General features: G+C 44.4%; 1 protein-coding gene across 1 annotated transcript in view; it reads left to right on the top strand.

Annotated features, from left to right (window-relative positions):
• LOC106593554 (SMAD family member 6) overlaps positions 1 to 3,856 on the top strand; it is a 29,779-nt gene extending 25,923 nt beyond the window's left edge. The window contains exon 4 of the mRNA XM_082969744.1: positions 2,716 to 3,856. Within this exon, the coding sequence (XP_082825870.1) occupies positions 2,716 to 3,362 (647 nt within the window). The 3' untranslated portion in view covers positions 3,363 to 3,856. The remainder of the gene's footprint in view (positions 1 to 2,715) is intronic.
• Positions 3,857 to 15,000: the final 11,144 nt, after the last annotated feature.

Genomic DNA, 15,000 nt, shown 5'->3' with positions numbered 1-15,000 from the left:
CTAGCATGAGTATGAAAGGAATGGGGCCACAGGCGCATGGGCTTTAAATCCTCTGTGTCAATAGAGTCTCTGGAGCAAAATAATGGCATCACTCTGTGTGGGAGTTAATCTGAGCTGATAGCATGAGGGCTGGGGGGTCAGGGGTTCGCTGGCTCGCGCTAGGTTGTTAGGGAGCTGAATGCTGCATAATCCCTCCCCCTCTGCCCTCTCTCTCTCTCTCTCTCTCTCTCTCTCTCCTCTCTCTCTCTCTCTCCCTTTCTCTCCCCCTTTCTCTCTCTCTCTCTCTCTCTCTCTCCCTTTCTCTCCCCCTTTCTCTCTCTCTCTCTCTCTCCCTTTCTCTCTCTCCCTTTCTCTCTCTCTCTCTCTCTCTCTCTCCCTTTCTCTCCCCCTTTCTCTCTCTCTCTCTCTCTCTCTCTCTCCCTTTCTCTCCCCCTTTCTCTCTCTCTCTCTCTCTCCCTTTCTCTCTCTCCCTTTCTCTCTCTCTCTCCCCCTTTCTCTCTCTCCCTTTCTCTCTCTCTCTCTCCCTCTCTCTCTCTCTCTCTCTGCCTTTCTCTCTCTCTCTCCCTTTCTCTCGCTCTCTCTCTCTCTACCTTTCTCTCTCTCTCTCCCTTTCTCTCTCTCTCTATCCCTTTCTCTCTCTCTCTCTCTGCCTTTCTCTCTCTCTCTCTCTCTCTCTCTCTCTCTCTCTCTTAATTCAATTCAATTCAATTTGCTTTATTGGCATGATGTAACAATGTATATATTGCCAAATCTTACTTTGGATATTTACAATATTAAAACAATAAGAATCCAAATTGTCAACGGGACAACAGTAACAACAATAACCAAGGGTAAAGATAACCGTTCATTGAACAATAACAATAATCATACAGTAGAAGACATGTGCAGGTTGATTGGTCTGTCAGACACTGTACCTCATCTTATGGCAGGCAGCAATGTAGTGCGCTGCCAACCCACAGCTCTCTGTGTCCTCCCCCAACAGAATACACGGATAGATTCTCTCTCTCCCTTTCTTTCTCTCTCTCTCTCTCCCTTTCTCTCGGTCTCTCTCGCTCTCTTTTTCTTTCTCCCTCTCTCTCTCATGGGGGTAGGGGCTATGAGATGGAGGGATAGGGGGGGCTCTCTCATGCGGGCTCACCCGTCTGGAATGCGGAGGGGAGGGGTGTAGAGGTGGAGGGGGAGGAAGGGGCAGTGGGGTATTGCCGGTCAAGATGACAGTTTTTCCAGGGTTTTTAGAACTTACTACTAATGGCTCATGGGAAACGAGGAACGAGGAACTTACTAGAAGCTGAGGAGTTTTTGTAAGTAGGATGGAGTAGGATTGTTTTGTGTTGAAAATGTTACAGTTTCCATTTCCATCCACTAACCATGACCACGCACTCTTGGTCCCTCTCCTAGGTCTATCAGTCTGGTATCTCTCCTAGGTCTATCAGTCTGGTCTCTCTCCTAAGTCTATCAGTCTGGTCTCTCTCCTAGGTCTATCATTCTGGTCTCTCTCCTAAGTCTATCAGTCTGGTCCTTCTCCTAGGTCTATCAGTCTGGTCTCTCTCCTAGGTCTATCAGTCTGGTCTCTCTCCTAGGTCTATCAGTCTGGTCCTTCTCCTAGGTCTATCAGTCTGGTCTCTCTCCTAAGTCTATCAGTCTGGTCCCTCCTCGGTCTATCAGTCTGGTCTCTCTTCTAGGTCTATCAGTCTGGTCTCTCTCCTCGGTCTATCAGTCTGGTCTTTCTCCTAAGTCTATCAGTCTGGTCTCTCTCCTAAGTCTATCAGTCTGGTCTCTCTCCTAAGTCTATCAGTCTGGTCTCTCTCCTAAGTCTATCAGTCTGGTCCTTCTCCTCGGTCTATCAGTCTGGTCCTTCTCCTAGGTCTATCAGTCTGGTCCTTCTCCTAGGTCTATCAGTCTGGTCTCTCTTCTAGGTCTATCAGTCTGGTCCTTCTCCTAGGTCTATCAGTCTGGTCTCTCTCCTAAGTCTATCAGTCTGGTCTCTCTCCTAGGTCTATCAGTCTGGTCTCTCTCCTCGGTCTATCAGTCTGGTATCTCTCCTAGGTCTATCAGTCTGGTCTCTCTCCTCAGTCTATCAGTCTGGTCCCTCTCCTAAGTCTATCAGTCTGGTCCTTCTCCTAAGTCTATCAGTCTGGTATCTCTCCTAGGTCTATCAGTCTGGTCTCTCTCCTCGGTCTATCAGTCTGGTATCTCTCCTAGGTCTATCAGTCTGGTCTCTCTCCTCGGTCTATCAGTCTGGTATCTCTCCTAGGTCTATCAGTCTGGTATCTCTCCTAAGTCTATCAGTCTGGTATCTCTCCTAAGTCTATCAGTCTGGTCTCTCCTAGGTCTATCAGTCTGGTCAATGGACACATGTCTTTACTTGAAGTTAGTGACTGTAGTAAACTCTAGCTTTAATTAGTTATTTAGTTAGTTAGTTAGTTAGTTTACTGTAGTAAACTCTAGCTTTAGTTAGTTATTTAGTTAGTTAGTTAGTTAGTTAGTTTACTGTAGTAAACTCTAGCTTTAGTTAGTTATTTAGTTAGTTAGTTAGTTAGTTTACTGTAGTAAACTCTAGCTTTAGTTAGTTCAGATATTCAGGGTTTTTCCTTTAGCAGGATAGTAACTTTTACTCTCTACCTCCCCCACAAATGAATATAATTCATATCAGCTTTATTGGCATGAAAAGTATATGGAGTTACAACAATAACAATCTCTCTCTCTCCTTCTCAGACCCCGGTACCTCCGTGGGCTCCTCATCCTCCTGTGGGCGGCGTTCCCACTGGTGCAGCGTAGCCTACTGGGAACAGCGGACGCGGGTCGGCCGCCTCTACCCGGCCCACGAGCCCTCGCTCAGCATCTTCTACGACCTACCTCAGGGCACGGGCCTCTGCCTGGGCCAACTCAACGCCGTTGCCAACGCTAGCAACAGTCACCGCTGCGACGGTGGCAGTGGTCACCATGGCAACCGTAGTCACCGCGGCGGTAGTGGCAGCAGCAGCACGGGCAGCTGTGTCCAGCGAACGCGCAGCAAAATCGGCTACGGGATTGTCCTGAGCCAAGAACCTGACGGAGTGTGGATCTACAACCGTAGCCAGCACCCAGTGTTTGTCCACTCGCCCACCCTGGACCTGCCCAGCTCAGTGAGGGGATTGACGGTGAGGAGGGTGATGCCTGGCTACTCACTCAAAGTGTTTGACTATGACAAGTCCAGCTGGATCCTGCAGCAGGGCATGGAGCCCCCTGTGGGGCTGGAGGGCCCCTATGACCCCCACAGTGTGAGGATCAGCTTCGCCAAGGGCTGGGGCCCCTGCTACTCCAGACAGTTCATCACCTCCTGCCCCTGCTGGGTGGAGGTGTTGCTCAATACCCACAGATAGCACGCAGACTAGGAAGCCAGACAGAGGGATGGATGGATAGATGGATGGATGGATGGACAGGCATACACATGGATAGACAGATGGGAAAACACAAATACAGTACACGTCTTTACTTACACAGGTGCTCACAGGTATATGTGTACACACAAGCACACACACACAGACACACAGACAGCTATCTCAACCAACTATCCCAAATATAATCTACCTAGATTTAATATAAAGTTTTATATATTATATGAAATATATTATACTTGTAAATACCAAGTCATTTTTACAATGCAATTATTTATGTATAGTGTAATGTGTATATGGACGAAATAAAAAAGGAACAGAATTATGCACTTTGGATTCTATATATGCATTCTCAATGCCTTTTGAAAGAGATATATCCTGCAAACAATAGGACACACCTGGTTTAGTTCTCATATTTTATCAATCACCTGAAAAAGTTATGCCATTCACACTTTGACAATAAAGTACTCGTATTCTAAGATGTTGGGCTGTCTTCAAACTTTGATTTAGTCTTTTTACTGATATTCTCTAGTGGTGTTTTGTGTATTGATCTGTGACGTGATAGGGCAGTAGAATTGTCGTGGTGAAATAACATTGTAATCAGTTGTAGGATAAAAAACAGAGGTGTAGTGGATGGTAAACACAAGTAAATGCATGTACCCTTTATGCTCAACAGTACATGCAAAAGCTTCAGCCATAGTCTTCCAATTAAATAGCTATGTTACTTAATTACCACCATCAGGATCAACCAAATGAGGTTAATTCACATGTGATTGGCTGTACCAAAGATCCAGAAGGCCCCTGAAGAAGGCTTGGAGGGCACGTCCACTGATCAGCTGCCAGCCTGGATGTGGTGAGGGAAGCTTCCTTTGATAATTCCCAGTGATATTATTTGTGGGTCTAGAATTAAACTACAACATAAAACCGAAACCATCTGTCCTGACCAAACACGAAGACAGTCCATGCAGCCACATTTACATAAGATGTAATGACCCAGTGAGTACTTCTGGTAATGGTCTACATCAGGGAAAAACATATATGTTAATGTCATTGAAGAACATGTGCCTTGGGTACACCATAGATCTATCTCTCAAGTCTGTAGAAAGTACAAACACCCCAAAAAGCATTGCTCCTCATAAATGGTTTCTGCTCCATTGTGCGGAAATCAGATTTCTCCCCCCCCAAGTCTATCCATGGGACGAGAGCCCAATACCAATGGAAACACAGAGAGGGTGGTGGTGAGAAACTGAAAACACATAGCTGGATGATTACACAACAAACCACAGTGGGTACATGGGCCCAGACCGGCTCCAGTAGGAGAAAGTTCTGTGTTTATAACACAATGGCATCCTGTTTGAGTCTTTCAACAACACACGTATTTGTGGAAGCTCTCTTATTTGGGTAAGAGAACGAGAGAGAATGACTGGCTGGAAAAGCAATGTAAGCAGTATGAATCGTGTCTTGAGACGTCTGTGCTTTTCTTCACTCTGACAGGGCGGACATTTTGTTTTTTGTCTCTGACGAAGATCTGAGCCGCTGCGTTTTGAAAGCTGTAATTAGCTTTAAGCTTGAAAAGTAAACAAGAGCTGATTATACTGCGTTTGTGGTACAGAACGAAGCAGAGCCACATCGCTCAACCATTGAAAGTTGTTTTTATATGTTGTTTGAATTTGCAGTATTAGGCCTACAAAAAGGCTATTCATGGGCATTTGTGAAGTGGTTTTCACAGTATTGCAAATTATCACATAATAATTGTTTCTAGTTGAATGACTGTAGCCCACATGGTTAAATAAGCAGACATTCCATGATCACATGAATGGTGCCATACTGTATGATAGATTCAATCAAGAAGAACCTTATACAAACTTAGTAGCTATATGTGTTCTGGGACATGATGGGTCTGTTAACATTTTCACAGCACTCCATTTTCCAACCTTGTGATCAAGACCAAGGGCATTCTTGCTGCCCCAAAAATTCCAAGAAGTGTTCACGTCTGTCTCGATCTCCTGCCTAGCTGCTCCAAGCCAAGTGTGTGGTCTGTGGTGGCGGGATAGAACAGCCAATGGTGAAGGAAGTTGGCGGTGGCCGGGGGAATAGGGGGCTCCACCATCCAAAATCTACCATCTTGTCTTCCATCTCATTTGGGTTGTATTCATTAGGCAAACAGAAGAAAACTGAGTCAGTGAGGGACTCTGAACTCCATTGCAAAACGTTTTGCTTTGGTGTGCCCTAATAAAACAACTCTGGTCTGAAAACACTGCTCCTGACTTACCACCTCTCATTGTTTTCCTTTGTCAGGATTTAAAGACACGAGGAGCACGTTAAATAAACCCCCAGCCCCCTTCAGAGGAGGAGACCCTTGGCTTGGGAAGAGGCTTGTGAGGGCTGTGGTGTGCTGCTGACCCCATGTTGAACTGAGAATGAAGTGGGCTAATTCTAGGGTAGTGAAGTGGGAGTCCATGATCTGTGTAAATAGAACACACATCCGAATCTTGTCACAGGTAGTAGGTAAACATGTCTGCATACAGATGTAGGATCTTAATCTGATCACCCTGTTGCAGGAGAACCTTCCTACAGTGCAGGAAAAGTAAAACGTTAGCGTATTTGAGGTTTTGAAAAGGCTTCTGAAGTTTGCAATTTCCACTTTGAAATTTCAGACTTGATTTTCCCTTACGAAAAATGTATCAACCCCTACAAAAATGTCAATTTATTATAATCCACGTAATAATTCACATTTCCTGGTGCTACAGGATTATTTTCCTGCTGTAGCAAACTGGCTCAAATGAAGATCCTACATCTGTAGTTGAAGTTTAGTAATGAAAACATTATTGATGATCAATAGATCTAATAGTGGATAATCACCTTTTTTATATTATATCTACAATGTACAGCTGGTCTGGAACCTGTGATGAGATAATGCATTATGTTGAGATCAGAATTTAAACAATTTAGTGATAACAATACCTCAATAAGTGTTTTTATTATGATAATTGACTTCGAAGCGATAACTGACTTTAGAATGCAGGTTACCCTCTTTTTCAAGTGAAAGTGGAGAAGTTTAAACACAGGTTCACGTCAAGATGTACCAGTCGTACAGCGTTTCCTTCTGTAAATTATGGCTTGCTGTAAAAGATGATTGATTTATGCTCTGGTAAATGCACAAATGATGTGGGAGGGAGGTCACCACCATGGAAACTAAAACTGAATTCAATTTCAATATGGTCCTACCTTGCTATTTTCCCACCAAACTTGATTCTTACAGACAACAAATATTTTTAATGGCAACGATAAATGTCCCAATAAACTAAAAAGTATATGATGTTATTTACATCAACACCTTCCATTCAGACTTCATTCAGACTCAACATCCCTGAACCATGTGACCAGTTTCAATGACAGAAAGTATTGATGAAAATAACATCATATACTTTTTAGTTTATTGGGACATTTATCGTTGCCATTTAAAATATTTGTTGTCTGTAAGAATCAAGTTTGGTGGGAAAATAGCTAGGTAGGACCCTATTCAAATTGAATTCAGTTTTAGTTCCCATGGTGGTGACCTCCCTCCCACATCATTTGTGCATTTACCAGAGCATAAATCAATCATCTTTTACAGCATGCCATAATTGGATAACACTGTCTTGATCCGGTAGATTTCAGCCAAACATAGAATACAGATAGATAAAAGAATCGAACCAATCAACATAAGGAGGGATCATAGAACTGGATCACTCACACTGCACATGATAACTGACATCCTCCCATCATTCTAGCATCACCCTGACGATATTCTGTCATCTATGTTTGTCATCAAGACAGTGTTATCCAGCCCACTTGTGTGAGACCGCAAACATCACTAATGTGCTTTCTTCTGCACTGACTTGAGACCCCAACTACATATACAAATGTATGTGGACACCCCTTCAAATGAGTGGATTTGGCTATTTCAGCCACACCCGTTGCTGACAGGTGTACAAAATCGAGCACACAGCCATGCAATCTCCATAGACAAACACAGGCAGTTGAATGGCCTTACTGAAGAGCTCAGTGACTTTCAACGTGGCACCGTCATTTGTTCAAATCAAATTGTATTTCTCACATTCGCTGAATACAACAGGTGTAGACCTTGCTGTGAAATGCTTACTTACAAGCCCTTAACCAACAATGCAGTTCAAGAAATAGAGTTAAGAAAATATTTACTAAATAAACTAAAGTAAAAATCTAATCAAAAGTAACACAATAAAATAACAATACCGAGTCTATATACAGGGGGAACCGGTACCGAGTCAATGTGCGGGGATACAGGTTAGTCAAGGTCATTTGTACATGTAGGTAGGGGTAAAGTGACTATGAGGGCAGTCAATATAAATAGTCCGGGTGGCCATTTGATGAATTGTTCAGCCTTCCTCTGACACTGCCTAGTATATAGGTCCTGGATGGCAGGAAGCTTGGCCGCAGTGCTGTACGCACTACCCTCTGTAGCGCCTTACGGTCGGATGCCGAGCAGTTGCCATACCAGACGGTGATGCAACCGGTCAGGATGCTCTCGATGGTGCAGCTGTAGAACTTTTTGAGGATCTGGGGACCCATGCCAAATCTTTACCACCTTTCAAATACATTTCTGCCCTACTAGAGCTTCCCCGGGCAACTGTAAGTGCTGTTATTGTGAAGTGGAAACATCTAGGAGCAACAACGTCTCAGCCGCGAAGTGGTAGGCCACAAAAGCTCACCGAACGGGACTACCGAGTGCTGAAACGCGTAGTGTAAAAATCGTCTGTCTTGGTTGCAACACTCACTACAGAGTTCCAAACTGCCTCTGGAAGCAACAAGAACTGTTCGTTGGGAGCTTCATGAAATGGGTTTCCATGGCCGAGCAGCCACACACAAGCCTAAGATCACCATGCGCAATTCCAGCCATCGGCTGGAATGGTGTAAAGCTCGTCGCCATTGGACTCTGGAGCAGTGGAAACGCGTTCTCTGGAGAGATGAATCACGCTTCGCCATCTGGCAGTCCGACGGACAAATCTGGGTTTGGCGGATGCCAGAAGAACGCTACCTGCCCGAATGCATAGTGACAACTGTAAAGTTTGGTGGAGGAGGAATAATGGTCTGGGGCTGTTTTTCATGGTTCGGGCTAGGCCCCTTAGTTCCAATGAAGGGAAATCTTAATGCTTCAGCATGACAATGCCCCTGTGCACAAAGTGAGGTCCATACAGAAATGGTTTGTCGAGATCGATGTGGAAGAACTTGACTGGTCTGCACAGAGGCTCGGCTCACTGCTGCTGAAAGAGAAGGCTGCGTTTCCCCCCATGTCTCTCTGTCTCCATTTAATTACACTGAGGCTGACAGACATGGTGCTTAAAGACACAAAACAAAAAGACAGGGTCAAAAATAAACAGCACTGCAGTCATTCATTGAGGGCGCGTCACAGACACAGTCCCTACAGTTTACTGTAGATAATGGACTTGTATTCATATCACAGGAGATTGGGGACACCTTCATTGAGGGCGCGTCACAGACACAGTCCCTACAGTTTACTGTAGATAATGGACTTGTATTCATATCACAGGAGATTGGGGACACATTCATTGAGGGCGCGTCACAGACACAGTCCCTACAGTTTACTGTAGATAATGGACTTGTATTCATATCACAGGAGATTGGTGACACCTTCATTGAGGGCGCGTCACAGACACAGTCCCTACAGTTTACTGTAGATAATGGACTTGTATTCATATCACAGGAGATTGGTGACACCTTCATTGGAGAGAACAGGCTCGTTCTACTGACTGGAGCGGAATCAGTGGAATGATAACAAATCCATCAAAAACATTCCATTTGCTCCGTTCCGGATGTTATTATGAGCCTTCCTCCCGTCAGCAGCCTCCTGTGATTCAGATACTTCAAGTCCGACAAGCTTGAAGCATGATTCAGTATGATTCAGTATGATTCAGTATGATTCAGTACCTCAACCCCATCAAACACCTTTGGGATGAATTGGAACGCCAACTGCGAGCCAGGCCTAATCCCCCAACATCATTGCCCGACCTCACTAACGCTCTTGTGGCTGAATGGAAGCCAGTCCCCGCAGCAATGTTCCAACACCTAGTGGAAAGCCTTCCCAGAAGAGTGGAGGCTGTTATAGCAGCAAAGGGAGGGGACCAACTCCATATTAATGCCCATGATTTTGGAATGAGATGTTGGACGAGCAGGTGTCCACATACTTTTGGTCATGTACTGAGCCCCCTCTTTAGTCTCAACAGATTTTTCACTGACCCCTAATCAGTGTCTCAATGTCCCCTGCAAAAAGATGACAGACCCAATAGCTTTTTCACTGATTCCAAAACAGTGTCTTGATGTCCTCAGTCTCTTAAAGAGGAGAAATATGAGACATTGTAAAGGCACTGCTGATGTACCAGTTGCCTGTGCATTAAAAGCCCAGGGTTTGACACTGTTCTGTTCGGATCCAATGGACCTACAGAGAAAACCATCACTGAATAGGTACAAGGTGTTACTGTTTGATTACGGTTTGTTTGGCGATGCAACAATGCATGTTCAGATCACAGGAGGTTGGTGGTACCTTAATTGGGGAGGATGGGCTTGTGGTAATGGTATCAGTGGAACGGTATCAAATACATCAAACACATGGTTTCCATGGTTTCCAGGAGTTTGATGCCGTTCCATTCGCTCCGTTCCAGATGTTATTATGAGCTGTCCTCCCCTCAGCAGCCTCCTCTGGTTCAGATACAGACACATCCTGGACACCCTCACTACATAAGGATAGCCTGCTCAGCATCTTATAACCTACAGGACATGCTTCAAGCTTGTCGGACTTGAAGTATCTGAATCACAGGAGGCTGCTGACGGGAGGAAGGCTCATAATAACGTCCGGAACGGAGCAAATGGAATGTTTTTGATGGATTTGTTATCATTCCACTGATTCCGCTCCAGTCAGTAGAATGAGCATGTTCTCTCCAATGAAGGTGTCACCAATCTCCTGTGATATGAATACAAGTCCATTATCTACAGTAAACTGTAGGGACTGTGTCTGTGACGCGCCCTCAATGAATGACTGCAGTGGTTTATTTTTGACCCTGTCTTTTTGTTTTGCGTCTTTAAGCACCATGTCTGTCAGCCTCAGTGTAATTAAATGGAGACAGAGAGACATGGGGGGAAACGCAGCCTTCTCTTTCAGCAGCAGTGAGCCGAGCCACAGCCAGTACTGCCTGGAGGTGCTCTCCTCTTGAACCTCGGCCAAGAGTCTTTTGTCTCCTTTTAACACTTTGCATTGCAGTGTTTCCCGCTACGGGGAAGAGGAGGTTTCATTGAGATAGAATGACACACATTGAGATAGAAATACACACATTGAGATAGAAATACACACATTGTGATAGAATGACACACATTGAGATAGAAATGCACACATTGTGATAGAATGACACACATTGAGATAGAATGACACACATTGAGATAGAATGACACACATTGAGATAGAAATACACACATTGTGATAGAATGACACACATTGAGATAGAAATACACACATTGAGATAGAAATACACACATTGAGATAGAATGGCACACATTGAGATAGAAATACACACATTGAGATAGAAATACACACATTGAGAGAATGACACACATTGAGATAGAAATACACACATTGAGAAAATGACACACATTGAGATAGAATGACACACATTGAGATAGAATGACACACATTGAGATAGATTGACACACACTGAGATAGAAATACACACATTGAGATAAAATTACACACATTGAGATAGAAATACACACATTGAGATAGAAATACACACATTGAGATAGAATGACACACATTGAGATAGAAATACACACATTGAGATAGAAATACACACATTGAGATAGAATGACACACATTGAGAGAATTACACACATTGAGATAGAAATACACACATTGAGATAGAAATACACACATTGAGGTAGAAACACACACATTGAGGTAGAAACACACACAGACTGTCTGTCTGTCTGTCTGTCTGTCTGTCTGTCTGTCTATCTACAGTGTCTTAGTTCACTAAAGGCCCTGTAGAAGCTGGGTCAAATCCAAAATGAGGACATGAGGATAGATGTGTCACCGCTACTCTGGTCCTAGTCACACCCTTTTAGTTAATGGGCTGCTGTGTAATGACACAATGTGTCATCTGCAGTGCATACGATGTTGAAACATGATGTCACCATATTTCTTTCATGTGCTTTCTCTGTGCTTAAACTGTAGGTGTATTCCACTGTTACATATTTAGTTGATATAAAGTCCTTCACAACATGGACTTCAGTGTAGATCTTGATGGAGTATTCTGAGAAGAACAAATTCCCCATCCACTACAGTCATTCAGTATAACTGTCCAATAGCTCTCTCCCTCTCAACGGGATGCTTCGAGCTGATAAAACACCACATTACAAAACTCACATTTACCCAAGATGTCGGTGCAAACACAACATGACCAATGTACTGCAGCTTTTTATTTTCTTCAAGCTCCTTAATGGTTTCCATATTGCCAGTCTAAATGGATACAGGAAATGCTGTCACACCACTTTGCTTTCCAAACTTCCAGAATGAGGTTTTGGCTCTGGGTGATGTCTGTGTGGTGGATTCCAGCTCTGTGGATTCCATCTCCTCCCAGAGAGTTTGGTCTCTCCCTAATCTGACCCTGCTCACATCTCCTCCCAGAGAGTTTGGTCTCTCCCTAATCTGACCCTGCTCACATCTCCTCCCAGAGAGTTTGGTCTCTCCCTAATCTGACCCTGCTCACATCTCCTCCCAGAGAGTTTGGTCTCTCCCTAATCTGACCCTGCTCACATCTCCTCCCTGAGAGTTTGGTCTCTCCCTAATCTGACCCTGGTCACATCTCCTCCCAGAGAGTTTGGTCTCTCCCTAATCTGACCCTGCTCACATCTCCTCCCTGAGAGTTTGGTCTCTCCCTTATCTGACCCTGCTCACATCTCCTCCCTGAGTGTTTGGTCTCTCCCTAATCTGACCCTGCTCACATCTCCTCCCAGGGAGTTTGATCTCTCCCTAATCTGACCCTGCTCACATCTCCTCCCTGAGAGTTTGGTCTCTCCCTAATCTGACCCTGCTCACATCTCCTCCCTGAGTGTTTGGTCTCTCCCTAATCTGACCCTGCTCACATCTCCTCCCTTAGAGTTTGGTTTCTCCCTAATCTGACCCTGGTCACATCTCCTCCCAGAGAGTTTGGTCTCTCCCTAATCTGACCCTGCTCACATCTCCTCCCTGAGTGTTTGGTCTCTCCCTAATCTGACCCTGCTCACATCTCCTCCCAGAGAGTTTGGTCTCTCCCTAATCTGACCCTGCTCACATCTCCTCCCAGAAAGTTTGGTCTCTCCCTAATCTGACCCTGCTCACATCTCCTCCCTTAGAGTTTGGTTTCTCCCTAATCTGACCCTGGTCACATCTCCTCCCAGAGAGTTTGGTCTCTCCCTAATCTGACCCTGCTCACATCTCCTCCCTGAGTGTTTGGTCTCTCCCTAATCTGACCCTGCTCACATCTCCTCCCAGGGAGTTTGGTCTCTCCCTAATCTGACCCTGCTCACATCTCCTCCCTGAGAGTTTGGTCTCTCCCTAATCTGACCCTGCTCACATCTCCTCCCAGGGAGTTTGGTCTCTCCCTAATCTGACCCTGCTCACATCTCCTCCCTGAGAGTTTGGTCTCTCCCTAATCTGACCCTGCTCACATCTCCTCCCAGAGAGTTTGGTCTCTCCCTAATCTGACCCTGCTCACATCTCCTCCCAGAGAGTTTGGTCTCTCCCTAATCTGACCCTGCTCACATCTCCTCCCAGAGAGTTTGGTCTCTCCCTAATTTGACCCTGCTCACATCTCCTCCCAGAGAGTTTGGTCTCTCCCTAATCTGACCCTGCTCACATCTCCTCCCAGAGAGTTTGGTCTCTCCCTAATCTGACCCTGCTCACATCTCCTCCCAGAGAGTTTGGTCTCTCCCTAATCTGACGCTGCTCACATCTCCTCCCTGAGTGTTTGGTTTCTCCCTAATCTGACCCTGCTCACATCTCCTCCCAGAGAGTTTGGTCTCTCCCTAATCTGACCCTGCTCACATCTCCTCCCTGAGAGTTTGTCCTCCCCGAGAGTTTGGTCTCTCTCTAGTGCTGACTTTGGGACGGCAGGTAGCCTAGTTTTTAGAGTGTTGGACTAGTAACTGAAAGGTTGCTGGATCTAATCCCTGAGCTGACAAGGTAAAAAATCTGTTGTCCTTCCCCTGAACAAGGCAGTTAACCCACTGTTCCTAGGCCATCATTGAAAATCAGAATTTGTTCTTAACTGACTTGCCTAGTTAAATAAAGGTTAAATAAAGCATGTCAGGACTCCATTCTCCCCCTGCTGACAGCTCTAGACATCTCACATCTAGACTACACTCTGTGTGTGAGTGGAATTATTTTCACTGTTCATTCCATCTTCAGCCATATGTTACGACGCACCACACACATCTGTCACAAGATATACAAAACACTGTCCACCTTATGGTCTGGTTTCAAATGAGAAGTCCTGTGTTAGTAACACAATGTGAAGTCCTGTGTTAGTAACACAATGTGAAGTCTTGTGTTAGTAACACAATGTGAAGTCCTGTGTTAGTAACACAATGTGAAGTCCTGTGTTAGTAACACAATGTGAAGTCCTGTTAGTAACACAATGTGAAGTCCTGTGTTAGTAACACAATATGAAGTCCTGTTAGTAACACAGTGTGAAGTCCTGTGTTAGTAACACAATGTGAAGTCCTGTTAGTAACACAATGTGAAGTCCTGTGTTAGTAACACAATGTGAAGTCCTGTGTTAGTAACACAATGTGAAGTCCTGTGTTAGTAACACAATGTGAAGTCCTGTGTTGGTAACACAATGTGAAGTCCTGTGTTAGTAACACAATGTGAAGTCCTGTGTTAGTAACACAATATGAAGTCCTGTTAGTAACACAATGTGAAGTCCTGTGTTAGTAACACAATATGAAGTCCTGTGTTAGTAACACAATGTGAAGTCCTGTTAGTAACACAATGTGAAGTCCTGTGTTGGTAACACAATGTGAAGTCCTGTTAGTAACACAATGTGAAGTCCTGTGTTAGTAACACAATGTGAAGTCCTGTGTTAGTAACACAATGTGAAGTCCTGTTAGTAACACAATGTGAAGTCCTGTGTTAGTAACACAATGTGAAGTCCTGTGTTAGTAACACAATGTGAAGTCCTGTGTTAGTAACACAATGTGAAGTCCTGTGTTAGTAACACAATGTGAAGTCCTGTGTTAGTAACACAGTGTGAAGTCCTGTGTTAGTAACACAATATGAAGTGATGTGTTAGTAACACAATGTGAAGTCCTGTGTTAGTAACACAATGTGAAGTCCTGTGTTAGTAACACAATGTGAAGTCCTGTGTTAGTAACACAATGTGAAGTCCTGTTAGTAACACAATGTGAAGTCCTGTGTTAGTAACACAATGTGAAGTCCTGTGTTAGTAACACAATGTGAAGTCCTGTGTTAGTAACACAATGTGAAGTCCTGTGTTAGTAACACAATGTGAAGTCCTGTGTTAGTAACACAATGTGAAGTCCTGTGTTAGTAACA

Source organism: Salmo salar, chromosome 26, assembly GCF_965601325.2.
Source record: "Salmo salar chromosome 26, fSalSal1, whole genome shotgun sequence".
Taxonomy (NCBI): domain Eukaryota; kingdom Metazoa; phylum Chordata; class Actinopteri; order Salmoniformes; family Salmonidae; genus Salmo; species Salmo salar.
The sequence above is the reverse complement of the archived record's forward strand: the minus strand, read 5'-3'. Positions and strand labels throughout refer to the sequence as shown.